The 27,061-nt window shown below is 50.3% G+C and overlaps 2 protein-coding genes across 5 annotated transcripts in view; one reads left to right on the plus strand and one right to left on the minus strand.

Moving 5' to 3' along the window:
* Nucleotides 1–6,656, plus strand: part of Sptan1 (spectrin alpha, non-erythrocytic 1) — a 71,262-nt gene extending 64,606 nt beyond the window's left edge. For all 4 annotated transcript variants that reach the window (XM_038337830.1, XM_038337831.1, XM_038337832.1 and 1 more), the window contains 11 exons: nt 496–572; nt 1,151–1,360; nt 1,638–1,934; nt 2,151–2,263; nt 2,790–2,807; nt 4,873–4,927; nt 5,204–5,400; nt 5,528–5,581; nt 5,662–5,808; nt 5,881–6,028; nt 6,177–6,656. In XM_038337830.1, coding sequence (XP_038193758.1) covers nt 496–572; nt 1,151–1,360; nt 1,638–1,934; nt 2,151–2,263; nt 2,790–2,807; nt 4,873–4,927; nt 5,204–5,400; nt 5,528–5,581; nt 5,662–5,808; nt 5,881–6,028; nt 6,177–6,302 — 1,442 coding nt within the window. In that variant the 3' untranslated portion in view covers nt 6,303–6,656. The remainder of the gene's footprint in view (nt 1–495; nt 573–1,150; nt 1,361–1,637; nt 1,935–2,150; nt 2,264–2,789; nt 2,808–4,872; nt 4,928–5,203; nt 5,401–5,527; nt 5,582–5,661; nt 5,809–5,880; nt 6,029–6,176) is intronic.
* Dync2i2 (dynein 2 intermediate chain 2) lies at nt 6,655–25,880 on the minus strand. Its single transcript, XM_038337834.1, has 9 exons — nt 25,688–25,880; nt 13,178–13,426; nt 9,564–9,673; nt 8,785–8,942; nt 8,238–8,347; nt 7,821–7,988; nt 7,507–7,739; nt 7,131–7,288; nt 6,655–6,971 (listed from the first exon to the last, which is right to left on the minus strand). Exons 4-9 carry the CDS (start codon nt 8,825–8,827, stop codon nt 6,733–6,735), a joined length of 951 nt encoding a protein of 316 aa, XP_038193762.1. The 5' UTR covers nt 8,828–8,942; nt 9,564–9,673; nt 13,178–13,426; nt 25,688–25,880; the 3' UTR covers nt 6,655–6,732.
* Between the last annotated feature and the right edge of the window lie 1,181 nt (nt 25,881–27,061).

The raw sequence follows: 27,061 nt of genomic DNA on the forward strand, positions 1-27,061 counted from the left end.
GATTTCTGCTAGAGAGAAGAAACTTTTAGGACATGGGCTCAGATTCTGCTGCAGGACAGACCTGGTTGCCCAGTAGGAAGCAACATCCCGAAGTCAGAGTTGCCACAGCAGTGCCTACACCAGGCTGGCGTGAGGGTTCACCAGACAGTGGCCTGCAGACCTCAACACAAGCGATACAGAGACCCAGCACTAGTCGGATCACCAAAGGGTCAGGCCATGTCAGAATTGCCCACTAGCTGCCTGGCCAGAGTGCCATCTAGCTAGCCCCTGGATAAAGGGAACTGGTTTCTGGTGTCAGCCCATGTGACACAAAAAGATTTCCACACTCAGTTGAGGCAGGGTGGTGGTCACAGGGAGCAGGCAGCCACTGTGCGCTCAGGAAGAGTGCAGGTGACTTTGGAATTGGAGTGTGAACACCCTCTGTCCTGTGGCTGGCTTTTCTAAGCCCATCTGGATTCTGGGAGGGCTAGGACAGTCCCATGCTTTGTTTTACAGGTGAGAAGGAGAACAGCTTGAAAACTGATGACTATGGCCGAGATCTGTCTTCAGTCCAAACCCTGCTCACCAAGCAGGTCAGTTAGCCACCTGAATGGTGGGCTGGATTTACTCAGTAGCACTTCTAGGAGAAGGCCAGTAGGTGTTCTGCCCTTAGGTCTTGGCCTCCTGGCAAGGACAGTCAATAGTAAACACTTCCAGTCTAGGGCCTCAGAGTTTCCAGAGGGGTAGCACAGATGCAGAACCAGACATAGGTGCAACAGCTTGATGGACTGGCCAGGCTCAGACATAAAGTGCCTGTCCGTCTTCAGCAGGCTAGGGTCTGTGGGACAGGTTTTCCTGGACTCGGTGTTACACAAAGTCAACTGAAAGTAGTCACAAGTGAATGGTCTGCTCTGTGTGAGGAGCCAAGGCCATACATAGCCATGCCCGGAACTTGAATGCTAGAACGGAAGGGTTTATTTATGGCCAGGAACTTAAGAGGAGAACAGTGCCATGATCTGTGGTCTAAGGCAAATAGGGACATAGTCAGGTCTGACTACATGTCAGCAGGAGGAGGAGCTCTAGGCCCACTACCATCTGCTTCTGCCATCTGAGCTGAGGCACATTAGGCTCCTTGCAGTACATACAATTGACTTGTGACTTCTCTTTGCAGGAGACTTTTGATGCTGGCTTGCAGGCCTTCCAGCAGGAGGGCATTGCCAATATCACTGCACTCAAAGACCAGCTGCTAGCTGCCAAACACATTCAGTCTAAGGCCATCGAGGTCCGACATGCCTCCCTCATGAAGAGATGGACCCAGCTGTTGGCCAACTCAGCTACCCGGAAAAAGAAACTGCTGGAGGCCCAGAGTCATTTCCGAAAGGTAAGGGTAGTTATATTCAGTTGGACCAGTGGACGGGACGGTAGAGCCCATTTTTTTTTCTTCCATGCTATGCCATCCTGTGAGGAAGGAGTGCCCTCAGCCCAGAGGAGCTGAACATGAGCCTGGAGGCAGTGGAAACTGAAGCATGTGGAGCTTGTACCAAAGGGCACCAGGCAGGGAAGTGGGGAAGACTCTGAGATGGGGCAGAGAGCCAGAGTCCCAGGAACTGCCTTACCCACATAATACCCACATTGACACCCTGCCCCTCTACTTCTAGGTAGAGGACCTCTTCCTGACTTTTGCCAAAAAGGCATCGGCCTTCAACAGCTGGTTTGAAAATGCAGAAGAGGACCTGACAGATCCAGTGCGCTGCAACTCTCTGGAAGAAATCAAAGCCCTTCGAGAGGCTCATGATGCCTTCCGCTCATCCCTCAGCTCCGCACAGGCCGACTTCAACCAACTAGCTGAGCTGGATCGCCAGATCAAGAGTTTCCGCGTGGCCTCTAACCCCTACACCTGGTTCACCATGGAGGCCCTGGAGGAGACCTGGAGGAACCTGCAGAAGATCATTAAGGTGCACCTGAATGGGCAAGCCACTTAACAGCCCTGTTCCCTGCCCTGGGCTGTTTGTTGTTTGGGTCCGCCTCAGTAGAACTTCTGCCCCTCTCCACTTTTAAGTCCCACTGACATTTCCCCAGGGTAGAACCATGTTTATGGTGAGCCCACAGGTGTGAGGCCAGAGGTCAAGAACTAACTGAAGGTAGTAGCATCTGCTTTCCTTTTGTCTCAGGAGCGGGAACTGGAGCTGCAGAAGGAGCAACGGCGGCAGGAGGAGAATGACAAACTGCGCCAGGAGTTTGCTCAGCATGCCAATGCCTTCCACCAGTGGATCCAGGAGACCAGGTGCCTGCCCTGTGGGGCCAGCCCAAGAACGTGCTGCTCCTGCAGCTCTGGGACACAGGGAGCTTGTGCCTGGGCCTGTGGCAGTAGTTGCACTTAATTAATTAATTGAAGTTGCCTTTAATCCTAATACTCGGGAAGCAGAGGCAGTTCAATCTCTGTGAGTTCAAGGCCAGCCTGGTCTACAGAGTTAAGTTCCAAAACAGCCAGGGCTACACAGAGAAACCTTGTCTCAGGGGAAGAAGAAAAAAAAAAAAAAAAAACCTGGTGCCTAAGCCAAGTACAGTTGGCATCAGTTATCCCAGTGCACAGGAAGATGGCTATGAGCTTGAGTCCAAAAGATGGGGTGGTGGGGAGGACTCATTTCAACAGAGATGATGTTGGCACCTGTCCCCAGTAAGGTAGAACTGCTGTCCCTGGTGACTGAGGGCACTGATGTTCTGCTCATTTTTTTTCTCTCCTCCATCCCGCCCTGATTGCTGCTGTATGTGGACACTACCGTGGCTCCTGGCTGCTTGGATCTCCACAGAACATATCTCCTCGACGGGTTAATATTGCCTTCTTTCTCCGGGCTCATGGTGTGGTGGTGTCTTGTGTGCTTGTCCCTGTGTCCCTTGTTCCCAGTGGCCTGGCTTACAAAGGTTCCAAGGATGGGCCTCCTGCCCATCTTGCCCATGCCCTTTGTCCCTGCTAGAAGAATGCATGGTCTTTTGCGGGAGTCACTTCCCCTCTTTCAAGGCAAGGAATGTCACCGTGAGAGGAAGCCAGAGTCTTAATGCCTAGAACCCCTGTCCATGCCTATTCACCAGGATTGGATTAGCAACTTCCTTTTGGCCTGTTTTTCCATGGTGACCAGAAGGCTGTGCGTTAAGCCTCAGTGGTCAGTGGACATAGAAGCTGGATGGCTGTGCTAGGAGCTTGGGCTGAGTACAGTATCCAGTTGAGGGAAGTTCTACAGCCCCCTTAGGACTGAGGTGGCCCTATCTTCCCCCTGGGGAGGGTAACCAGAATTGTTCACCCTAGCTAAAGGCAGAATGTCCTGTGTTATGATGTGGTGTGTAGATAGGGCTTGGAGGAGTCCCCGGGAGGAGCAGGGCTATCTCCCAGTCCCACCAGGAGCCTGTACCCAGGCCATCCCCCTGGCCATTCTTGCCAGGCCAAGCCAGACTGAGGATTAACTAGTGTCCGGGAGGTTCTGCAGAGGGCAAGTCAGGCATGTAAGGGTGATGACCACAGAAACCTGCCCCAATCAGTCAGGTTGTAAGAGGCTTTGCAAGGCGGGAAGGATTGCAGCAATGGCCTGAGCACCCCAGGCTTCCCCATCCTATGCTGTCTGCTGCTCTTGGTCTTGTTTCTGTGCAGTGCCATGCTTCCTCACCAGTGGCTCCTCCCAAGCTTTGTCCCACCTGGCCCAATGCCCCTTGAGCTACCTACCCATGGTTCCCACCTGATGCCAGGCTGCCAGCTTGTGGCACATGTCTGTCTCGATATGCTCTTGCCTCGCCTTCCTTTGGTATATTCATTTGGTTTCTTTTCTTTGAATAGCATAGCATATCGTCGGGTCATTCGTGTCTATCAGTATGAAGTTGGGGATGATCTGTCTGGAAGGTTCTTCTCCTCTTATTTCTCTTCTTCCCTCACTGTGGTTTTACCAATGCACTCTGGACTCCCAGGCGGCTCTGCTTTCTAACCCACACCCTAGCCACTTGGGAGGAGGTTCCGTCCCCCTCCAATGCACTGGCCCTGCGTCCTGCCCCAGTCCCTGGGCCTCCCTTTTCCCGGGGGATGGGGCGTGCCTGTGAGTCTCAGCTGCTGGGGTAGGAGGAAGCCTGGTGCCTTGCCTTGCTAAAGCATTGTGAGCTTGGGGAGACTGTGGAGTTCTTCCTGGCTCACTCAAGTCACAAGGGTAGATTGGGGTAGACATGGGTACAGAGGAGATGGGGCTGTGTGCACTGTGTGAACTTGTCCCTGCACGTGATCCTGCTTGTTTGATGTCTTTGTTCACTGGGAACCTTCTTTGTACTCACACATCTTGGAGAGAAGCAGGCTTTTCAGAAAATGGTCTTCGAAAGGAGACCTAGCCTGGCTGTGTCTAGATTCTGGAACCCAAATCCAGAGTTCTGTCACAGCTGTCCTCAGCAGGAACCAGTTGGCCAGCACACCCACTTAGCTATCTTACTGGCCATGCTGTCTCTTAGAATGTGGCTTTTCCCCTCAGTAGCCTAAGGGGGATTAGAATTGGGCTAAGGGGACTGTCAGTGTCTTGACTGTCCTTACAGCCCCAAGGACTCCTGTCTGTTGGGTTCTTGGCCTCCTGTCAGTGCAGAAAGGGGACTATCATGCTATCAGGCCTGAAACTGCTCTGTTCCTATGGGGAACAAATTTAATTCCCTAGTGACCTTTCAAGAGCTGAGAGGCCTCTGGCCTATGTGTCTCTGAAAAGGAAATGGTGCCTGCCCTTTCTCAGGCCTGTTAGAAGGGAGGTCAACACCATATAGGTTGTTCTCTGTGAACAGCACTGCAGGCTCTGGCACTTTGTACCAGGAGGAAGAGTTAAATGTGGACACTGATCCACTGCGATGGATCCCTGCTCACTGTGCTTCTGTGTTTAGGTCCTGCATGGTGGAAGAGTCAGGAACTCTAGAGTCTCAACTCGAAGCTACCAAAGTGAGTGCCCAAAGTGCTCTGGCCACCCCAGAGGTCCCCAGCCAGGCAGCCACTCAACCTAGTCTCTGCTAGCTGCTGTAACGGAACCCTATTTGAAGAGGCCAAGAGGTCCTTGTGTGCACATTGAATTCTTATTGGCACCTCTGCCGGTTGCTTTATGAAGACTTTCCCCTCCACATCCTACCCCTCCTACTCTTTCCTGACTCTTTCCAGCCCTGGGAGATCTCAGCTGGGTTCTGGGGCTTGAGGCATCTCACACTGGTTTGTCCCCCGCAGCGCAAGCACCAGGAGATTCGAGCCATGAGAAGTCAGCTGAAGAAAATTGAGGACCTGGGGGCTGCCATGGAGGAAGCCCTCATCCTGGACAACAAGTACACTGAGCACAGCACTGTGGGCCTGGCCCAGCAGTGGGACCAGCTGGACCAGCTGGGCATGCGCATGCAGCACAACCTGGAGCAGCAGATCCAGGCCAGGTACCAGGGTCTGGGCCAGGGTGGGGGACCACCCAGAGTACAGCTGTCAACAAGGGACTGGCACAGGAGGGCAGAAGATGTCACCTCTGCACGGAAGGCCCGCTCCCTACTTCTGTTCTTCTTCTAGGAACACAACAGGCGTGACCGAGGAGGCCCTCAAGGAATTCAGCATGATGTTCAAGTGAGTATGGCCCAGGTACCTTGGCTGAGGGTGGATGGGAGGCAGGGACCATATGCTGAGCCCTGGGCTCTGTACTACAGACACTTTGACAAGGACAAGTCCGGCCGGCTGAACCATCAGGAATTCAAGTCCTGTCTTCGTTCCCTGGGCTACGACCTGCCAATGGTAGAGGAAGGAGAGCCTGACCCCGAGTTTGAAGCAATCCTGGACACTGTTGACCCCAACAGGTAAGCTGAAGGGAAAGGGGACAGTCTTCGCCTCCCTGTGAGCACCCTGCTCACTGTACCTGCCTCCTGTAGGGATGGTCATGTCTCTCTGCAAGAATACATGGCTTTCATGATCAGCCGTGAAACAGAGAATGTCAAGTCCAGTGAAGAGATTGAGAGCGCTTTCCGGGCCCTCAGCTCTGAGGGCAAGCCATACGTGACTAAGGAGGAGCTCTACCAGGTAGGACCTTGGGAAGGGGCCAGAGCTCCTGGGCACCCCACACATACAGTCAGGAAGCCTGTGTCTGCTGGCCGATCTGGCCTGGCCCAGCAACTCCTACCTATGGGCACTTGTCATGGTTGAGCTAAGCATACCACCTCTCCTCCAGAACCTGACCCGGGAACAAGCCGACTACTGCGTCTCCCACATGAAGCCCTATGTGGATGGCAAAGGCCGTGAACTGCCCACTGCCTTCGACTACGTCGAGTTCACCCGCTCACTCTTCGTGAATTGACCCTTGGCTCGTAGGTGAGCCTGACCCACATTGCCTGCCCTGCTGTCACCTTGCTGCATGTCACTTCCTCTGTGCTTTCAAGGAAAATATTCCAGACAATGTTACTTTCCAGTGTAACCGTAGGCCTGCTTAGCTTGGGGTAAGACTTGGTAGAAAATGGTGCTTCAGTAAACCGCTTACAGTCCAATCACAATTGCCATGTTGCTGTGGGACCCAAACCGCTGCACAGCCAGCTGTCTTCATTCCCACTTAAAATCAAAGCAGCTGGTTCATCTTCCTTATTCTCTCTCCTCCCTCCCCAGATTCTGTTTTCATGTAAAAGACAAATAAAGGACTCAGTTCTCCCCCTAGAAACTTTTGTTCCTCTTTATTCAACTTAGCACACCACCTTCCTGAAGGGACACCACATCCCTGCTGCTCCTTGTGGCCCTCAGGTAGCTACTTCCGCTTCCAGTTGATCCAAGTCCTCTGTCTCCCTGGGCCTTTGTTCCGTGAAGGCTGTGCTCAGCCGCCACACCTTCACCGTGCCCTTGGCATCACCAGCAGCTAAGAGCTGAGTCTGCTGGCTGTTAAACTCAAGACAGTAGACAGGACTGCCATCTTGGGTTTGTGTTATGGAAACTGTGGGTTTCTGTGAGCTTTTCTGGAGGTCAAACAGTTGTACATCACCTGCAGGGAGAAAAGTTCAGAAAATAGAAACGACCGCTGGGAGAGGCTATGGCACGTACTTTTCCTGTGTGCTTTGTGGTGGGTGCCAGTGGCCGGGATAAAAACCATCCTCAGCACATGACCCCTCCACTTAAGACAGGCCTTGTGGCTCTTGCGTACCTTCCCCAGAAGCAGCAGCAAAAACCAAAGGGCGCACAGGGGACCAGCGCACGGCAAACAGGTACTTGTGAGAGAGCTGCAATGAGGTCAGGGGCTGGGCCTGCAGCATGGAGTACAGGTGGACATGGCCATCGGTCCCAGCACTCAGGAAGAGATTCCTAGACAGTGCAGAAAAGGGCATCTGCATGGTGCTGCCACCACCACCTCCCGGCCGTCTACCTATGGAAAATTCCCTTGGCCTCCACAGCTATTAAAAATGGGGCAGGTCCTGGAACCAACTACCAAAGTGCAAAGAATCAGAATGCTGGTGTTGAAAAGCCTGCGGCAGGGCCGCTTTCCCTGTGCCTGAGTGGCAAGCACAGGCTGATGCCCCTACCTGTGGAAGGGAGAACAGCTCACAGAGTACACAGGGCCACCATGGGGAGAGAAGGTGAACTGCACCGGGGCCCTGAGAGGCACAGAGCTGGGTATCCGAGTGAGGGCAGCTGTCTCTGCTGCCAGGGAACACTTGAGGGGAAAGCCACCTTCTGTGCCCAGAACAAAAAGGCTGGAGTCGAAGCTGGAGAAGGCCACTGATGTCACCCCCACCTCGGTCTCTCCACGGGGCGGCTGTGGAAAAGTGGCAGTGACAGTAAGTCCTGACAGCCAGCGGGCAAAGGGAGGAACACAGACGGGCTCCCGTGTGCTTACCTTCTTCAGTTTGGTGCTCCGAGGCAGCTGCTGCACAGCCAGAGCAAAGCCCTTTGAGAGCCGCAGCTGGCCAGTGCCACTGCCCCTCCAGAGCAGCACCCGTCCGTCAGTGGCTGCACTCAGCACCTGGAAGCGGTGGCTGTGCCGGGGTTCAGGCAGCCACAGCACCTGAGGTGACGACAGAGCACAGGCAGAATAAAGGGCACATCCCCAGTGTCAGCCTCACCTGCAGCTGTGTCCCTTCCTTCTTCAGACCACCTGTGTGGGAGGCTGAGAAGAGCCTGTGCCCTAAAGGGCACCCAGTGGGGGAGCTGACTCAGATGGCGCTCCAAGAATGCCCAGGCAGCTGTCTAACCGCCAACTCCTTGAAGCAGCTGATGCTAGCACCCCCCACAGGGTGTGGGAGTGGCTCCTGACCTGATAGACAGGGTCTGTGTGGGTGTCATCAGTCAGACCTGTGCGCCAAAGCAGTGGGTCCTCGGGGCGGCCTGCGTCCCACACCAGCACCTCACCGCTGTACAGCCCCCCTATGGGGACAGGATCACATCAGCCACACCCAGCAACCCCTGCACGTTCGTGCCATGCAGTCAGAACAAAGGCCTCTTGAGAGGATTTCCTGAGGGGAAATCCTAGTTCCGGGACCCAAACTCAGTCTCTCCTTGCTGTGGCTCAGGGACCATACCCAGTAACCTACTCCTCCAGCAGGGGCATCCGCTGTCAGCACTGAGGGGAGCCCACCTCTTTATCCCCCTTTTTTCATCCTGCCTCTTGCACAGCCAGACTCAGCCCCTTCCAAATGACTCCTTCATCCAAGCAGGCAGATTATCCCCAGCTACAGACAAGCCAGAGGGGTCCTGCCCTGACCAGAAGCTGAAAGGCCAGCCAAAAGCATCCTGGCTGCCTATAGCTGGGTGGGAAGCAGAATGTTGGGAAGAGAGGAGGCTGGGGAGGGCTCAGCACGTACCTGCAATGTGTGAGGGCTGTGTGGGATGAAAGGCCAGGCACATGACGGCACTGGGCACCTCCACCACTACTGATGGCTGCTGGGGGTTCAGGCCTTGGCGGTCCAGGTTCCAGGTACACACATAGGACTTGAGCGTGCTCCAGTCCCCATCATCTAGCCTGCACGAGGACATGCCTGAGTGTCCTCCAGGCTCCCATCATCACCTCCACCTCTGCTCTGCTAACCCCCATAAAAACGAGCCTGTGTCCCCTTCACGCCCAGACTCTGTACTATGGGTATATTCACAAGTTCCTCTGTGGCACTGAAAAGCGCAGGTGTGAAGTCACTTCAGATCCCTGTCTGTATCCCCGGGTGTTACATGTGTAACATGTAGACAACACTACTCACATGCAGACTGCCCTGGAGCTGGGCAATAGCCCACTGTGAGCAGAGGGCACTTGTAATTCCAGCACTTGGAAAGCTGAGACAAGATAAAGAGACCAATGCCATCCTGAGCTACATAGTGAGACCTACGGTAGGGAGAAGGGTCCTCAGACCCCAAGTGTGTAACTATGCATTAGTGGATGGGAACCACAAAGCATCCAGCAACAGATACCTGAGTAAAGGCTGGTGGCCAACATGAGCCCAGGGCTGGCTGCCAGGTAGGTAGACTTAAGGCATGGGCTCTCAGCCCCTCCCTCTGCTCTCTACCGAACCCTTTATCCTGAAGCTAATGAAACAGAGGCCCAAACAAGTCTTGGTACCTCCATTATTTCCCACCCACCCCAGCTGCTACTCACCGGCCATAGGCACAGGCCAGCACAGAGCCTGTGGCGTTCCAGGAAATGCTGGTCACGTGCAGACCTTGCCCTTGGGCTGGGGGGTAGACCAGGGTATGCAGACAGGACACCTGCAGAGACAGACCATTCCTAGCCCTAGATGCTAAGTCCATCTAGTAAGTGGTTCTCAACCTGTGGGTCACGACCCCCAAAGGGGTCAAATAACCCTTTCACAGGGGTTGCCTAAGACCACAGGAAAACACAGATATTTACATTATGATTCATATCTAGCAAAATTGCAGTTATGAAGTAGCAATAAAACTAATGTATGGTTGGGGTCAGCACAACATGAAGAGCTGTGATGACCAGCCACACAGATCAGGAAGGGTGAGAAGCACTGCTCTAACAGGGAGCCTCCAGGCAGCAGAGGAAAATCACAGCCATGCCCAGGCAGCCCAAGGCCTACAAGCTGCTAACAGACAGAGGAAAATGCAGACTAAATTCTGGGCATGAGGGCATCACTATAATCCCAGCACTTGGGAGGCTGAGGCAGGAGGATAGCATGAGATATAGCCAAGCTTGAGCCATATGGTGCCAACCAGGTTGGATTCTTTTTTTTCTTTCTCATTTTTTTTTTTATTAAAAATTTCCATCTCCTCCCCTACAGTACCCTGTCTCAACACACACACACCCTCCCCCAAAGACAGAACAGACAGCCTTCACCTGCCATCCGTGCAGGTGCTTTCAGAGCCTTGGAAGGCGCCTGAGAAACAGATGATGCAGCCACAAGCCAGAGTCTCAGAGCTCAGCACATGGAGCAAAAGCTGCAAGCAAAAGAATGGTAACTGCTGCACACAGAGAAATGCATTAAACCCCACCAGCCTCTCAGGCAGTCTCAATATATACCCCAGTCTAGCCTCAAACTCACGGCAATCCTGCTTCAGCCTTGTGCTGGGATTGCAGATGTGGGCCAACATGGCTGGCTTCACTCCCTATCTCCCCAATCAAGGCTTTTTTGGAATCTTGATTTGGAGTCTTTCCCAGCAGGTGGGAGCAGCAAAGGAGATGGTCCAGTCCCAATGGATATTGGGGGGAGGCCGGTTGCCTAGCAGCAGGGTATCAAAACTCTGGTGTAAAACTCCACACCTCCTGATCCCACGACTGGACCAAAGCAAAAGCCTAGCCCTGCAAAAAGCCTTCAGGAACACACGCCCACTGCCACTGACATGCAGGGGTGTAGAAATGCTGAAGGCCCCCAAAGGCCACGTAGCAAGAGGTCCCAGTCATACAGAGACCACAGGAGCAGAGACCTACCAGTGTGGTGATGCACGCCTGCTATCCCAATATTCAGGAGGCTGAGCCAGGTGGAGTACCAAGACTCTGAAGTTAGCCTGGGCTACAGAAGTAGGTCAGTCTCTGAATTCAAGGCCAGCCTGGTCTGCATAGTGAGTTCCAGACTAGCCGGAGTTACCAGAGCGATATAGTGAGATCCTATTGTTCTTTTTCTTCTTCTGGAAGAAAAAAGCGGGGGGCACTCTGCCTTGGGGCAGCCTACTCCAATCTGTCTTTGGAACATTTGCTTTGCTAAATAAACTTCTGCTTCAACTGTCAGAAATAAGTAAGTAAACCAAATATATAAAGTGAAGCGACAGCCAGGCAGCCTCCTCAGAGCCAAGGGTGCCTGCAGACCAGGCTCTCCTGTGGCCCGAATGAGCCACCCAAGTCCACTCTCCACCAGAGTGAGCCACCGCATAGATACCCTCAAGAAAATGGTCGGGAGGGCTCAGGATTTAGCTCAGAGGTAGAGTGCTTGCCTAGCAGGTGCAAGGCCCTGGGTTCAATCCTCAGCTGCAGAAAAAAAGAAAGGGTTAGGGACAAGGCCAAGGAAGGAAGCTCCTGAGGAAGGCATGGGTCTGTCACATGCAGCTCCTTGGCCTGGGATGGGCTTCCCCAAACTCCTGAGCTTGTGGAAAACTGAGATCCTACATGCATTGTCACCTGGGCACATCAGTTACAACGTTCACACTAAAGCAAATTGTAACTGGTCATGGTGATACACATTTCAGGGGTCTCTGCAAGTTCGAGACCAACATGGTCCACAAGCTACATGGTGCAACCCTATCTCAAAAAAAAAAAAAAAAAAAAAGAAAAGAAAAAGTAAAGCATGCCCATGGCTAGAGGTTAACTCATGCACTGGCCTTCCACTTGTCCAGAGGTCCTGAGTTCAGTTCCCAGCACCCATATCAGGCAACCTACAACAGTCTGAAACTCCAATTACAAGTAGTGACACCCTTGCTGACCTCCATGGGCACCAAACCTACAAGCACATACCCACAGGCAGAGACACAGACACAGATAGACACACACGTGCACACACATACAATTAAATAATTCTGGGCTGGAGAGATGATTAAGAGCACTGGCTGCTCTTCCAGAGGTCCTGAGTTCAATTCCCAGCAACCACATGGTGGCTCACAACCATCTATAATGAGATCTGGTGCCCTTTTCTGGCATGCAGGCATACATGCCGGCAGAACACTGTATACATAATAAATAATAAATAAATAAATCAAGCTGGAGAGATGGCTCAGCAGTTAAGAGTCCTGAGTTCAATTCCTAGCAACCACATGGAGGCTGACAACCATCCTGCAGTAGGATCTGATGCCCTCTGCTGGCAAGCAGAGCACAAACATAAAAAAAAATATTAATAAACTGGGTGGTGGTAGCTCATGCCTTTAATCCCAGCACTCGGGAGGCAGAGGCAGGTGGATCTCTGTGAGTTTGAGGCCAGCCTGGTCTACAGAGTGAGTTCCAGGACAGGCTCCAAAGCTACAAAGAAACCCTGTCTCGAAAAACCACAATATATATTTAAATAAATTTTAAATAACTAAATCTTTAAAAAAGAAAAAAAAGCCAGAAGATAGTAGTGCACACATGCCTTTAACCCCAGCACTTGGGAGGCAGAGGCAGGCAGATCTCTGATATCAAGGCCAGTCTGGTCTGCAAAGCAAGTTCCAGGACAGCCAGGACTGTTACACAAAGAAACGCTGTCTTGAAAAAACAAAATCACTAAGTTGTCTGACAACACACCTGAGAGAGAGGGAGGAGGTCTGGGGCCCACTATAAAACAAGGAGACCCAACCCCATGGTTTAGTCGCACGTGACACTTCAGCTGTCAATCCAGCTTCACACACAGGTCCACAGGGGACTGCGAGGAACTGCCAAGACATGCTGGCGCCTTTAGAAGGGAGGCCGGGGTTCAGGTTCCAGCTCAGACAGCTCAGTGCTGTGCAGCCCTAGGCAAAGCACTCAACCCACCCAGGCCCATCTCTGAAAAGATAACAGGAACAGAGTTGGCCGAGGAAAGAGACTACAGCAGGTCACTCCCGAGGGTGGTACCAGGCTAAGGGCAGGCTGCCCTTGAAGCCCACACCTCTTCTGCCACTTGCATTCATCATGGTCACAGACTTCCCCTGAAGGGTCACCTCCTCCCAGGGTGAGTCAGTCCCACCCCTCTGTCCCTGGCACACTGGCTGCTGGCACTGCAGGCACTGCAGTAGAACAAAGCAAAGCTCTAAACAGACCATGGGGCCGCAGGGAGGGGCACCAGCCCAGGCCAGCCGTCGGGATCCTACCGTCTGCTGTGGCTCCGTCCAGTTCACCTCGTAGCCATCGAAGGCATGGCTCTGCCAGTTGTTGTTCAGCTCCCGGATGACCACGGCCTCCACCCTCCGGAGAAAGGCAGCAAGTCTGAGGGAGTCCTGCTGCGAAGCGGGCAGCACGGCCACTGGCTCAGGAGCCTCCGTCTGAACCTGGGCGTCCACATGTGTCCGGGCCTGAGCACAGGCCTCTGCTGTGGCAATGCCGGCTGTCTGGCAACTCTTCTGGAAGGAGATTAAAACCAGGGTCATGGACCACTGAAAAGACACGATGGGAAAGGTGCTTGCGGCCCAGTCTACGACTTGGGTTCAATTCCCAGAACAACCCATATGGTAGAAAGAGAGAACAGACACCAGGTAGTGGTGGCGCACACCTTTAATCCCAGCACTCGGGAGGCAGAGGTAAGCGGAGCTCTGAGTTCGAGGCCAGCCTGGGCTACTGTCCTAGCTTATTCTCTGTTGCAATAATGACCAAAACCAACTGGGGTAAAGGGTTTATCTGGCTTACAGATAGATTCCCTCACTGTCTCAGTCGTAGCTTTTATTTTTATTTTTTTATTTATTTATTTTGGTTTTTCTTTTTCTTTTTTTTAAGATTGATTGATTGATTGTTATGTATACAACATTCCTTCCCTGTATGCCTGCAGGCCAGAAGAGGGCACCAGATCTCACTACAGATGGTTGTGAGCCACCATGTGGTTGCTGGGAATTGAACTCAGGACCTCTGGAGGAGCAGTCAGTGCTCTTAACCTCTGAGCCATCTCCCCAGCCCCTGGTTTTGGTTTTTCAAGACAGGGTTTCTCTGTGTGTAGTTCTGGCTGTCCTGGAACTCACTCTGTAGACCAGGCTGTCCTCGAACTCACAGAGATCCACCTGCCTCTCCCAAGTGCTGGGATTAAAGGCGTGCGCCACCACCACTAGGTTTCAGCCAGGGGTTATTGTTATGAAGAGACACCATGACCACGGCACCTCTTATAAAGGAAACATTTTACTGAGGTGGCTTACAGTCTCAGAGGTTCAGTCCATTACCATGGCAGGGAGCACAGTGGTGCACAGACAGCTGTCGTGCAGGAGCCGAGAGTGCTGCATCGTGCAGGCAACAGGAAGTCAACTGATTCACACTGAGGGAAGCTTGAGCAAAAGAGACCTCAAAGCCCACCCCCACAGTGACACACTTTCTGCAACAAGGCCATACCTTCCAATAGTGCCACTCCCTATGAGATTCTGGGAATAAGGCATTATGGGGGCCAATTGCAATCATCAAAGGAAATTGGAGCAGGAAGTAAAGCGGAGGCCACAGAAGAGGCTGCTTCCTGGCTTGCTCAACTATCTTCCACAACCCAGGTCTGCCTGTGACAGTGGCATCACCCACAGGGGCTAGGCCCTCCCAAAACAATGGGAGGTGGTGGCGCACGCCTTTAATCCCAGCACTCTGGAGGCAGAGGTAGGCGGATCTCCAGAAGTTCAAGGCCAGCCTGGTCTACAAACCTAGCTTGTACAGAGAAAACCTAGTTTTACACAGAAAAACCCTGTCTCAAAAAACCCAAAAAAAAAAGAAAAAAGAAAAGCCCTATAGACATGCCTGCAGAGCAGTGTGGCATAGGAACTTCAGCAACTGGCCTTCCCTCTTTGCAGATGACGGCAGTTTATGTCAAGTTAACAAAAGTTAACAATGACAAGAAACTAAGCAGGACAGGTGCCTATCTTTCAGACAGGCTTCCATGACAAGTCAGTGGAGAGAAGGGCAGCCTCCGTCAGCCCGCCCATAGGCAACGCAAGCAATGTTAGCCCTACAACAAGGCAGGGAAGGCAATGACATCAGCACGGGTGCACAAAGCCAAAGCCTCTAGTGGAAACCGTGTGGTCAGCCTGGCATGCTGATGTAAGCCTTTAATTCCAGGACTCGGGAGACAGAAGCAGAGGCAGAGGCTTCTGAGTTCCAGGCCAGCCTGGTCTGCATAGCAAGTTCCAAGCCATCCAGGGTTACCATGTCTAAAAAAGAAAAATAAATAAATAAAAGACAAGGAAAGGCACAATCTAAACTTGAGACAGTGACGGTGATGATCTCAAACAATGGCACCCACGGGGGGGGGGCGGGGGGGAGAGTGGGGGTGCACTATCAGGAGGTGTGGCCTTCTTTGAGGAAGTGGGTCACTGTGGAGGCAGTCCACACCTGTGAGACAGCTCACTTCCTGCTGCCTTTGTATCAGCTGCAGAATTCTGTAGCACCAGGCCTGGCTGCATGACGCCACGCTCCAGCCACCATGCTCCCTACTATGAGGATAATGGACTGAACCTGTCAGCTGCCACCTCATTTAATGTTTTCCCAACAGCTGCCATGGCCATGGTGTCTCCTCACAGCAACAGAGACGTAAGACAGTGACTCACACCTGCAATCCTACCACATGGAATGCGGAGGCAGGGGGATCACAAGTCCATCCTTGTTTACAGTGACAAGTATAAAACCAGCCTGGCCAGGGCGGCAGTGGTGCACATCTTTAACCCCAGTAGTACTCAGGAGTTCGAGGCCAGCCTGGTCTACAGAGAGAGTTCCAGGACAGGCTCTAAAGTTACAGAGAAACCCTGTCTTAAAAAAACAAACAAATAAATAAGCAAAAATAAACCCCCCCTGTGAAGCATGAGACTTTAAAAACTTTTTGTCTGTGAGTTCAAGGCCAGTCTGATCTACAAGAGTTAGTTCCATTGACACTTAGGTCTGTTACACAGAGAAACCTATCTCGAAAAATCAAAAAAGTATTTTTTTTGTTTATGCTCAGTGGTGGTGATGCACATCTTTATTTTTGTATTTTCTTATTTTTTTTTAAAGATTTAGTTATTTATTATGGGTACAGTATTCTAAGTATTGTCTGCGTGTATGCCTACAGGCCAGAAGAGGGCACCAGACCTCATTACAGATGGTTGTGAGCCACCATGTGGTTGCTGGGAATTGAACTCAGGACCCTTGGAAGAGCAGGTAATGTTCTTACCCTCTGAGCCATCTCTCCAGTCCTGGCGCACATCTTTAATCCCAGCACTTGGGAGGCAGAGGCAGAGGGATCTCTGTAAGTTCAAGGCCAGCCTGGTCTAGAGAGCCAGTTCCAGGATAGCAAGGTTACATAGAGAAACTTTGCACAAAAAAACAAAATAAAACAAAATTTGCTTGGCTTTTCTTTCCTGTTTGTTTTGTTCTATTCTTGTTTATTTATTTTTCAATTGCCTGTTTGTGTTCAGAGAAAATGGAAGTGTGTGGATTTGGATGGGCTGAGTGGATCTGGGTTGGGGAGGAGAAAGATGATCAGAATGCACTGTATGGAAACAACTATTTTAACTAAAACAGCAGTAACACACGCGTGTGCCCACTTATTTTTGTGGTCCTGGGATAGGATGGAGCCTAGGGCCACACACCCAGCCCCTTCACCCTCCTTTCTGATCACAGCTACTCACTTGGTCTTGACAGTTGTAAGAAGAGACCACCAAAGAGCCCCTGGGTTTCTCCATGGTCTCAACGCACCCCGCCCATGACTGTTCTCTTCCAAGGCCTGTGGGAACACTTGGGAGACACTCTACATGACAGCAGTAGAGCAAGCACCCTCCTATTTGATCCAGTGAAGAACACACAGAACCTTTAAGGGCACTGAGTAGCTAAACCGGCAGCCAGATCTAGCCTCCCTCCTGTGCATGGAACGCAGTGTGTGTCGAATGTGCGCCTCCCCGCCTTCCAGGGGCTCAAATACCCCAGGATGACTTCAAACTCACCCTGTAACTGAAGATGACCTTGAACTTGTAAGCCTCCTGTTTTTCCTGGGGTTACAGTTATGCTCCCATATCCAGCTTCCTCAGGGTTGGGAATTAAACCCTCAGCTCCAGGCATGCAAGACAAACACTCTACCAGCTGGCCCACACCCAGGCTGAAACTCCCCTGTGAGCGCTTCTGCAGCAAATGGCTACTCAAAAAACTCGACCCAAGAAAGCATCCCTTCTTGACCAGGCTGGGAGCAAATCTCTGTACTGCTGATACTTTTGGTTAGTCTGTGTCTCTTCACACTGCTGTAAAGAGGGCCTAGAAACAAAAGTGTTGTCTCATACCTGTCATCCCAGTAATACCCCCTATTCCCCGCCCCCAGGAGGTGGAGGCAGGAAGATTGTCATGAGTTTGAGACCGGCTTAAACAACGATGTCTCAAAGCAGGGACAGGGCTCTAGCATGCCTGTCATCCCAGCTCTAAGGCAGCGGCAGCAAGATGATGGGCCACAGATTTATTTAAGGGCACAGGCTCCAGCAGAGGGCGCCATGTGCCCTGAAACACAAGCAAAGCCTCAGATGGCCAGTGGAGGAGTTCCCAGAAGCTCTCAGGTGCAGCAGAAGTCCACCCCACAGTCCGTGGGATGGGAAGAAGACAGTCCAAACTTCCTGGGTTTCTGCAGAAGTAGAAAAGCACACAGGGCCCCTCACTCCCCCACAGAGCTGTTCACTGAGGAACCAGTCCTGGAACAGCTAGCCTGCAACTGAATGCCATTCATTTGCACACGATAAGAGAGCAAGGTGGGGCAGGGCGGCAGTGAGCACCTCTGCTACTAGCACTCGAGAGGAGAGGCAGCGGGTGCCAGCAAAATGGCTCAACAGGTAAAGGTGCTGGCCACTGGGCCTACATAATGAAAGTAGAGAACTGACTCCCACATAGTCCATTCACCTCCACATGTGCACTGAGGCATTTACACTAGTCTCTCTCTCTCTCTCTCTCTCTCTCTCTCTCTCTCTCTCTCTCACACACACACACACACACACACACACACACAAACACACAATGTAACAATTAATTTAAAAATAAAAACACAAAATAAAAATCAAAGATCATGCCGGGTGGTGGTGGTGCACACCTTTAAACCCAGCACTAGGGAGGCAGAGGCAGGAGGATCTCTGTGAGTTCAAGGCCAGCCTGGTTTACAAGAGCTAGTTCCAGAACAGGCTCCAAAGCCACAAAGAAACCATGTCTCAAAAAACAAAACAAAAATCAAAGATCATAATAGAGTAGCCAGCTGTGCTGAAGCAGGAGGACCATGGGAACCCAAGACTCTGGGACAGCCTAGGCAGCTATCAAGATCCGGTCTCAAAAACACGCGTTATGGGCTGGAGCTGGAGAGACGGCTCAGAAGTTAGGAGCCTTGGCTGCTCTTTCAGATGTAAGGAATTCAATTCCCAGCAACCACATGGTGGCTCACAACCATCTATAATGAGATCTTGTGCCCTTTTCTGGCCTGCAGGCATACATGCAGACAGAACACTATACACTGTACACATAATAAATAAATAAATCTTTAAAAATGTGTTAAATGTGTTTTGTAAAGATTTATTTATGTGCTGGTGGCACACATCTTTAATCCCAGCACTGGGAAGGCAGAGACAGACATATCTCTGTGAGTATGAGGCCAGCCTGGTCTACACAGCAAGTTCCAGGCTCCAAAGCTACAGAGAAACCCTATCTCAAAAAAACCATTATTTATGTATATGTGTTTTGCTCGCACGTATGGATGCACGTAGCATCCAGAGACAGAGGAACTAGAGTCGAGTCTACTGTGAAGTGCCAGGTGGACGCCGAGTCCTGTCAAGAGCGAAGGTGCTCCTAACCACTGGGCCGCAGTCTCTCCACTCAACTTGTTGTATGTTTGGTTTTCTGTTGTTGTTGCTCTTTGGTTTTGCTTGACTTCATTTGGTTTTTCAAGACAGGGTCTTTCTGTGCAGCCCTGGCTGTCCTGGAATTTACTCTGTAGACCAGACTGGCCTGAACTCAGAGATCCAAGTGTTGGATTAAAAGCGTGTGCCCCACACCTGACTCACAAGTATATATATATTTTTTAAAATATTTATTTATTTATTTATTATGTATACAATATTCTGTCTGTGTGTATGCCTGCGGCCAGAAGAGGGCACCAGACCCCACTACAGATGGTTGTGAGCCACCATGTGGTTGCTGGGAATTGAACTCAGGACCTTTGGAAGAGCAGGCAATGCTCTTAACCTCTGAGCCATCTCTCCAGCCCCCTCACATGTATATTTTACCACTAGTCTTTTTCCACAGTTTTTTGAGATAGGGCTTGTGTAGTCCAGGCTGACCTAAAACTTATTAGGTAGCCAAGGTTGGCCCCGAATCCCTGATTCTACTCCCCCCAATGGACTCAGACACCAGTTATCACACATGGCTACCAACCCACACTCTGATGAACACAGACCTCTGGTGCCCAACAGCAGGCTGAGCTAACAGTCGTTAACTACGAATGGCTCAGCACCGCAGTTCACAAAACAGATTCCCAGGCCACACCACACACCTGCTGTCCAGGTCACACCACACACCTGCTGTCCAGGTCACACCACACACCTGCTGTCCAAGTCACACCACACACCTGCTGTCCAGGTCACACCACACACCTGCTGTCCAGGTCACACCACACACCTGCTGTCCAGGTCACACCACACACCTGCTGTCCAGGTCACACCACACACCTGTGTTCAGGATCACAGCACACACCTGCTGTCCAGGATCACAGCAGGCAACACGCAACGTGTCAAACTCTCCAGGGCATCCCAGTGGCTCCAAGTGCACAGGGACCCCAACTCTAAAGGCCGCCCAGGGGAACAGCCTTGTGCTTTGATATTAGCAATGGCACCTTCTGCAAGACCCACTGGGGAACAATGACAAGGCCCAGCCTTAGGGCTGCACTCCCAAACCCAAACTCAAGCCAATGTCCGGAACTTGTCCTTCCATGACAGGCTAGCTGAGGCTGAGAAAAAAGCCCATCACTGCAGCAGGCATCTTTAGTAGCAGCAGGTGCCTCTCTGTGATGCCAAAGCCAGTCAGGGTTAAAAAGTGAGTTCCAGAGCCAGGCGTCGGTGCAGGCCTTCAATCCTAGCACTAGGGAGGTATAGGCCGGAGGTTCTCTATGAATTCAAGGCCAGTCTGATCTACAAGAGCCAGGACTGTTACATAGAGAAACCCTGTCTTGGGGGGGGAGGGGGAGGGGGAGGAGTGAGTTCCAGGTCAGACAGGGGTATATAGTATATGGGAAACCCTGTCTCAAAAAAAAAGGGGGATTTACAACACTGATTGCTCTTCTAGAGGACCCAGGTTAAATTCTCAGAACTAACTTGAAGGCTTTGCAAATCCAGGCCCCGAGGTACCTGATGCCCTCTTCTGGCCTCCAGGAGTACTACAGTCTCATGTAGTATACAAACAGAATGCTCATATATGTGAAATTAAAAATTAAGCTGGGCGGTGGTGGCGCACACCTTTAATCCCAGCACTGGGGAGTCAGAGGCAGGCGGCTCTCTGAGTTCGAGGCCAGCTTGGTCTACAAGAGCTAGATCCAGGACAGGCTCTAGAAACTACAGGGAAACCCTGTCTTGAAAAACAAAAACAAAAAAAATTAAATTAAACTGACCGGTAGTGGCACACACCTTTAATCCCAGCACTCGGGAGGCAGAAGCAGGTGGATCTCTGTGAATTCAAGGCCAGCCTGATCTACAGTGCCAGGACAGAGAAACCCTGTCTTAAAAAATAAAAACAAACAAAAGATTAAATATTAAAATCATTATTACACTTATTTATATATTATATATTTATATTCAATTTATTTATTATTTAAATAAATTAATTTATTTAATTAAAAATATAAAGAAAAAAATGGAGAAAAGACACTAATGCTTTTTTAGTCCACAGCTAAGATACAGCACATATTAGCATGTGCCAGTGTTCAACTTCTCCAGAGGAACTGCCAGAGATTGAAAAGATACTTACAGTACTGACACGGGCTTCCTGACAGCAGGGAAAGAAACAGCTTTGGGTTTGTTTGAGATGGGGTTTCTTTGTGTAGCCCTGGCTGTCCTAAGACTTACTCTGTAGAGCAGGTTGGCTTCAACTCAGAGATCCACCTGCTAAAGGCTTGTGCCACCATCACCCAGCTGACTAGGTTTAATCAACATCTGAACAGCTGATTACAAAGAAATGCTGAGGCGGAGCTTTGTGAGTTCGAGGCCAGCCTGGTCTACAAGAGCTAGTTCCAGGACACACACACACACACACACACACACACACACACACACACACACACAGTAAATGCTGAAATAAATTAAGTTTTCAAAGGTTCTTTAATCTTGGTACTGCAGAGAGCACTGGAGTTGAATGGTTGGGACAGCCGTGTGGAGGGTGGAAACTGTACCTGGGTCCTCTGCTAGAGCAGCGGATGCTCTTGACTGCTGAGTCATCTTTCCAGCCCACAAAAGTAAGTTTCTAAATTATACACACACGCGCGCACGAGACAGGGCACACGGTGTATCAGTGGACACATGCACACGTATGTTACAGGTTCCCACCGAGTTCAGAAAAGGGTTAGAGCCCCTGGAGATGGAGTCACAGATGCTTGTGAACTACCTGACTACCTGACGTGGGTGGGTCTTCTTGAAGAGCAGGGAGCCCCAGCCAGCTCCAAGCTAGTTTTTCTAGGCTGAGGACAAAGCCAGGGCTGGAGCGCTTGCCCGACCTGACAGGCAATGGTTTGATCCCAAGAACCTCGTCGTTATGCTACAGTGCTTCTGCATGCCGGGCAAATGCTGTACCGGGGAGCGAGGCGAAACACCCCACCACACTCCAATTATTCTTTTGTGGATGTGCAGCTGTTGTTCAAGATTCCATTTGCATTTATGTATCCATCTTGGTGTCTCCAGATGTGTGTTAGTGTCTTCAGAAGATGGTATCTGATCTTCTGGTGAGGTGGAATAATATTTTTAAAATAATTTTTTTTGGTTTTTTTGAGACAGGGTTTCTTTGTAGCTTTGGAGCCTGTCCTGGAACTAGCTCTTGTAGACCAGGCTGGCCTCGAACTCACAGAGATCCACCTGCCTCTGCTTCCAGAGTGCTGGGATTAAAGGCGTGCACTACCACCACCCGGCCTAAAATAATTTATTTAACTTTGTTTTATGTGCATTGATGTGAAGGTGTTGGATCTCCAAGAACTGGAATCACAAACAGTTGTCAGCTGCCTTTTGGGTACTGAAGACTGAACCCTGGTCCTCTGGAAGAATAGCCAGGGCTCTTAAGCACTGAGCCATCGCTCTATCCCCAATGAAATACTACTTTAACCAAGATGTAAACATTGTTTATACTGCATTAGTTTAATGATGTAAAGATACGCTGCTTTGCCCTCCTAAGGCACCTGATTGGTTTAGTAAAAAACTGAGGACTGGAGAGATGGCTCAGCAGTTAGGAGCATTGTCTGCTCTTCCAAAGGTCCTGAGTTCAAGTCCCAGCAACCACATGTTGGCTCACAACCATCTGTAATAAGGTCTGGTACCCTCTTCTGGCCTGCAGGCATACACATAGACAGAATATTGTATACATAATAAATAAATAAATAAATATTTTAAAAAAACTGAACAGCCAGTAGTTAGGCAGTAGAGCAACAGGAGAGGCTAGTGGGCAGAGAAAAGAAGTAGGAGAAGAAAAGAGAGAATGAGAGAGAGTCAGACACCTGGGGCCAGTCACCCTTAACCCCAGCACTCAGGGAGGTAGAAGCGGGCAGATCTCTGAGTCTGAGGCCAGCCTGATCTACAGAGAAAGCTTTAGACAGCCAGAGCTACACAGAAAAACCTATATCAGGGGCTGGAGAGATGGCTCAGAGGTTGAGAGCACTGACTGCTCTTCCAGAGGTCCTGAATTCAATTCCCAGCAACCACATGGTGGCTCACAGCCATCTATAATGAGATCTGGTGCCCTCTTCTGGCATGCAAGCATACATGGAAGGAATGTTGTATACATAATAAATAAAAAAGCTTTGGAAAAAATAAATAAAAATTAAAAAAAAAAACCTGTATCAGTGTCTTGGAGAGGGGGGAGTAGAGGGGAGGAGCTAATGTGCCAAGCATAAGGTTGAGCATTCATCACTAATATTAATTATCCGTATGTTTATTGGGAAGTGTTTTGTGATGTGGTGGTGCGGGAGAATTGTCTGTATTCTGTCAATCATGTTTTAAATAAACGCTGAATGGCCAGGAAGGAAGTATAGGTGGGTCAACCAGACAGGAAGTAGAGGTGGGGCGATGAGAACAGGAGAACGCTAGGATCACTGATCCTGCCCAGATCACTGAAGCAGCAGGATGTAATCTGCCCCACTGAGAAAGGTACTGAGCCACATGGCTAACACAGATAAGAATAATGGGTTAATATACGTGATAAGAGCTAATAAGCAGCCTGAGGTAATGGGCTAATCTGTTTTTTTTTTAATTTTATTTATTATGTATACAATATTCTGTCTACATGTATGCCTGCAGGCCAGAAGAGAGCACCAGACCTCATTACAGATGGTTGTGAGCTACCATGTGGTTGCTGGGAATTGAACTCAGGACCTCTGGAAGAGCGGGCAGTGCTCTTAACCGCTGAGCCATCTCTCCAGCCCCATGGGCCAATCAGTTTTATAACTTATGAACATCTTTGTGTGATTTTCTTTGGGGCTTGTCAGCTGTGGGGTACCAGGCGAGATGGAAACCCCAACAAGCCGGCCCTCATGTTACAATGTGGGATTCCCCTCTGTATGCTATGAATATCTTTTATTACCATAAGTTAATAAAGAACAGCTTTGGCCTATAGCAGGGCAGAATATAGCCAGGCTGGAAGAGATATAGAGAGAGTAGGGAGTCAGAGAGACGCCATGTAGCTGCCAAAGGATCAAGACGCTGGAACACTGAACCCTTACTGGTAGGTTAAGACGATACACAGATTAATAATAAAAATGTGTTAATTTAAGATGTAAGAGCTAACTAGGAATATGCTAGAGTCATTGGCCAAACAGTGTTGTAATTAATATAGTTTCTGTGTGATTATTCAGGTCTGGGCAGCCAGGAAACGAATGAGCAGTCTCCTTCTACAGGTTGATGGCCCCAAAGAAAATCTGCTACACCCTGAAGCTGTATTACAGGCTGTTTTGAGTGGCTCAGCCCAGGTGCTGGAAGCCAAAGTCAGGTCTTCTGGAAGAGAAAAAAATCATTTTTTTTTGTTGTGGCTGTTTATTTTTCTGTATGTGGATGTTTTTTCCTGGCATGTATGTTTGGTTTTTTTTTAATATTATTTATTTATTATGTATAAATATTCTGTCTGCGTGTATGCCTGCAGGCCAGAAGATGGCACCAGAGCTCATTATGGATGGTTGTGAGCCACCATGTGGTTGCTGGGAATTGAACTCAGGATGTTTAATGCTTTTAAGCGCTGAGCCATACATCTCTCCAGCCCTGGCATGTATGTTTGTGCACCACTTGTGTTCCTGGCGCCTCCAGACACCAGAAGATGGAATCAGATCCCTGGAACTGGAGTTAGGTGACTGTGGGCTGGGAAACAAATCCAGGTTTTCTGGAAAAAAAGTGTCTTAACTGCTGGGTCATGTCCCCAGCCTGTTTGTTCTGGCCTCAAGCTTCTGATTCTCCTGCTCCCGCTCTCCAAGCACTAGATTTACAAGTGTGTGCCACGCTGTGCACAGCTTTACCCTTGTCTGCCAGTTCAAATGTCTCTAAATCTGCGACATAAACCACCAATACCTAGGGGAAGAAACTGCCACCTCCTCCTGTCTCCTCCAACACTCTCTCAGTTATTAAGCAGGTAGGGGTGCTTGCAGTCCCGCCTAGACACCTGAGTGTCATCCACGGGAACCTTGTGGCACTGTCTTCTGTCTTTCCACAAGCACACACCCTCAGTCAAAGAATCAGTAAATAAAATACAATAAAAAGTTCAAGTAATCTCCTGAAGGAGTCAGGAGATGTACCCTCCAGGGGGCAGGCTTTTATACTCCATATATCAGGATCGTTTCTTAGAACCCTAAAGATCAGTCGAGGCAGTGGTGGTGCACATATTTAATCCCAGCACTAGGGAGGCAGAGGCAGGCAGATCTCTGTGAGTTCGAGGCCAGCCTGGTCTGCACACTGAGTTCCAGGACAGTCAGGACTGTTACACAGAGAAACCCTGTCTCGAAAAACAAAGAACTAGAAAACTGTTTTAGCCAACCCTCAAGATGCAGTCTGACTTTTCGAAAAACCAATGTCAGTTTGACATTCCTAAAAATGAACATTCACGAAAAATCCTTCCAAATGCGGTGCTGGCTGACGTGAAGGCTCAACTGGTAATGGCATTTTGCCAAGCCTGACAACGTGAACTGGATTTCCAGGACCCACGCGTGGAAGGAAACAACTAACTTGTGTAACCAAGCCCCACCAGTGCCATCATGGCCCATGCATGCTCCCACGCGTTAAATTAAAAATGTCATTTAACAACAACATGAAATCCTAAGAGTTTTGTTCTCCTTGTTTTTGTTTTGCTTTTTTTTCTCTTCAGACACTGGGGAAAGTCTAACGTGAAAGCATCCCCGAGTGAGATTTTCCACTAAACTATGAAAACCCTACGCTGCGCCCCCGCCCTCCCGTCCGCGCAGCCCAGCGCGGGAGCCGCGCCCTCACCGTCTCCCCGCGGATGCCCTGGACGCCCCTCCACTGCGAGGGCACGGACGCCACGCCCAGGGTCTCGTCCTGCAGCGGCGCGGGCCTCCCGGGCAGCTCCGTGCCGCCGGCCCCGCCAGCAGCCAGTGTTGCAGTTCAGGCGCTTCTAGTCTGCTGAGAAGGTCCGGGCTACGCGCGCATTGCCATGGCGACAGCCCCGTCCACTCGCGCCGGCGCCCTGAGACCTGACCGTCTCCGGTTAGCGGAAGTCAGACAAGAGGAAGTGAGGCTAACGGCGCCATTTTTGAACTGGTTACAGCATCTTCCTTAAGGACCCGAAGAAAAATATGAAGACTCTTATCAGTCAATACAGCAAAAATTCAGTGGTTTGGGATTGTCCTATTACCAGAAGCCATGTTTGCGTCGGAAACAGCTTTTCAAGGTATTAAAAAGAAGGGAAGAAGTGAGGCGTGGGCTCCAGGTTCAAAGATGGCGCTGAGCGGCCCGCGTAGAGGAGTGGGGGACTTGCTGCAGCCTACTGGGCCGAGCTGGTATGGACACCAGGCTACACGGGAAGCCTCCGAGTATTCCAAAAGCACACATTGCGCTGCTTGAGTCGGGAGCATTTTCAGTTTCTCCCTTAATGGAAAATATTAATACACAGAACGAAAGTGGGGCCCAATGGGTAGAAGGCCCAAATGAGAAAGTTCAAACAAAAATAAATAAATAAATAAAATTCTTGTTAAACTGAAATTAAAGACACAACCACTGGGGATGAAGTTGAGCTCAATGATTGCCCCGTCAGTCCTCAACACACGCACACGCACACGGGCACAATTACCAGATAATGAGTACCTTCAACGTGTCAAGCAAAGTGCCGAAAGTCATATGAATGTTATTAATTCTTATTAAATCCTCAACCTACAGAAGCAACTGCTTGCTTGCTTGTTGGTTGGTTTATTTTTTGAAGTACTGGGCCTTGAACCCAGGGCTTCCTGTATTCCAACCCCTATTCTCTACCAATGAACTACATCTATAGCTCAATTGTTATTAATGCTTGTGCCTCTTGATTGCACTAACAGATCTGTAACTGTCCCAAACCACCCATCCTAGAGGTGGCTTGCCTATTATCCAAAACCAAGCCCTGAGTCTCTAGGCTGTAATCTGTTGGTTAGTTCACTGGGCCCATTTCCTCTTTTCTCAGGCTGGGAAGCCTGCCCCGGGCTTGTTCTCAGTGCACCACTCTGAGACAGGATCCTCCTCCACAGCCAAGGCCAGGAGGGCCGATTAGATTAGCACAGCAGCACTGAGAAGGGAGGAAAATTCAATAGAGAAGTCTTCCTCAAACGTCCCTTCCTAAGAGCCTCTTTGTGAGGCCAGTTTAACTCTAGAAAA

This window comes from Arvicola amphibius, chromosome 7 (genome assembly GCF_903992535.2).
Source record: "Arvicola amphibius chromosome 7, mArvAmp1.2, whole genome shotgun sequence".
In the NCBI taxonomy this organism is placed as follows: Eukaryota; Metazoa; Chordata; class Mammalia; order Rodentia; family Cricetidae; genus Arvicola; species Arvicola amphibius.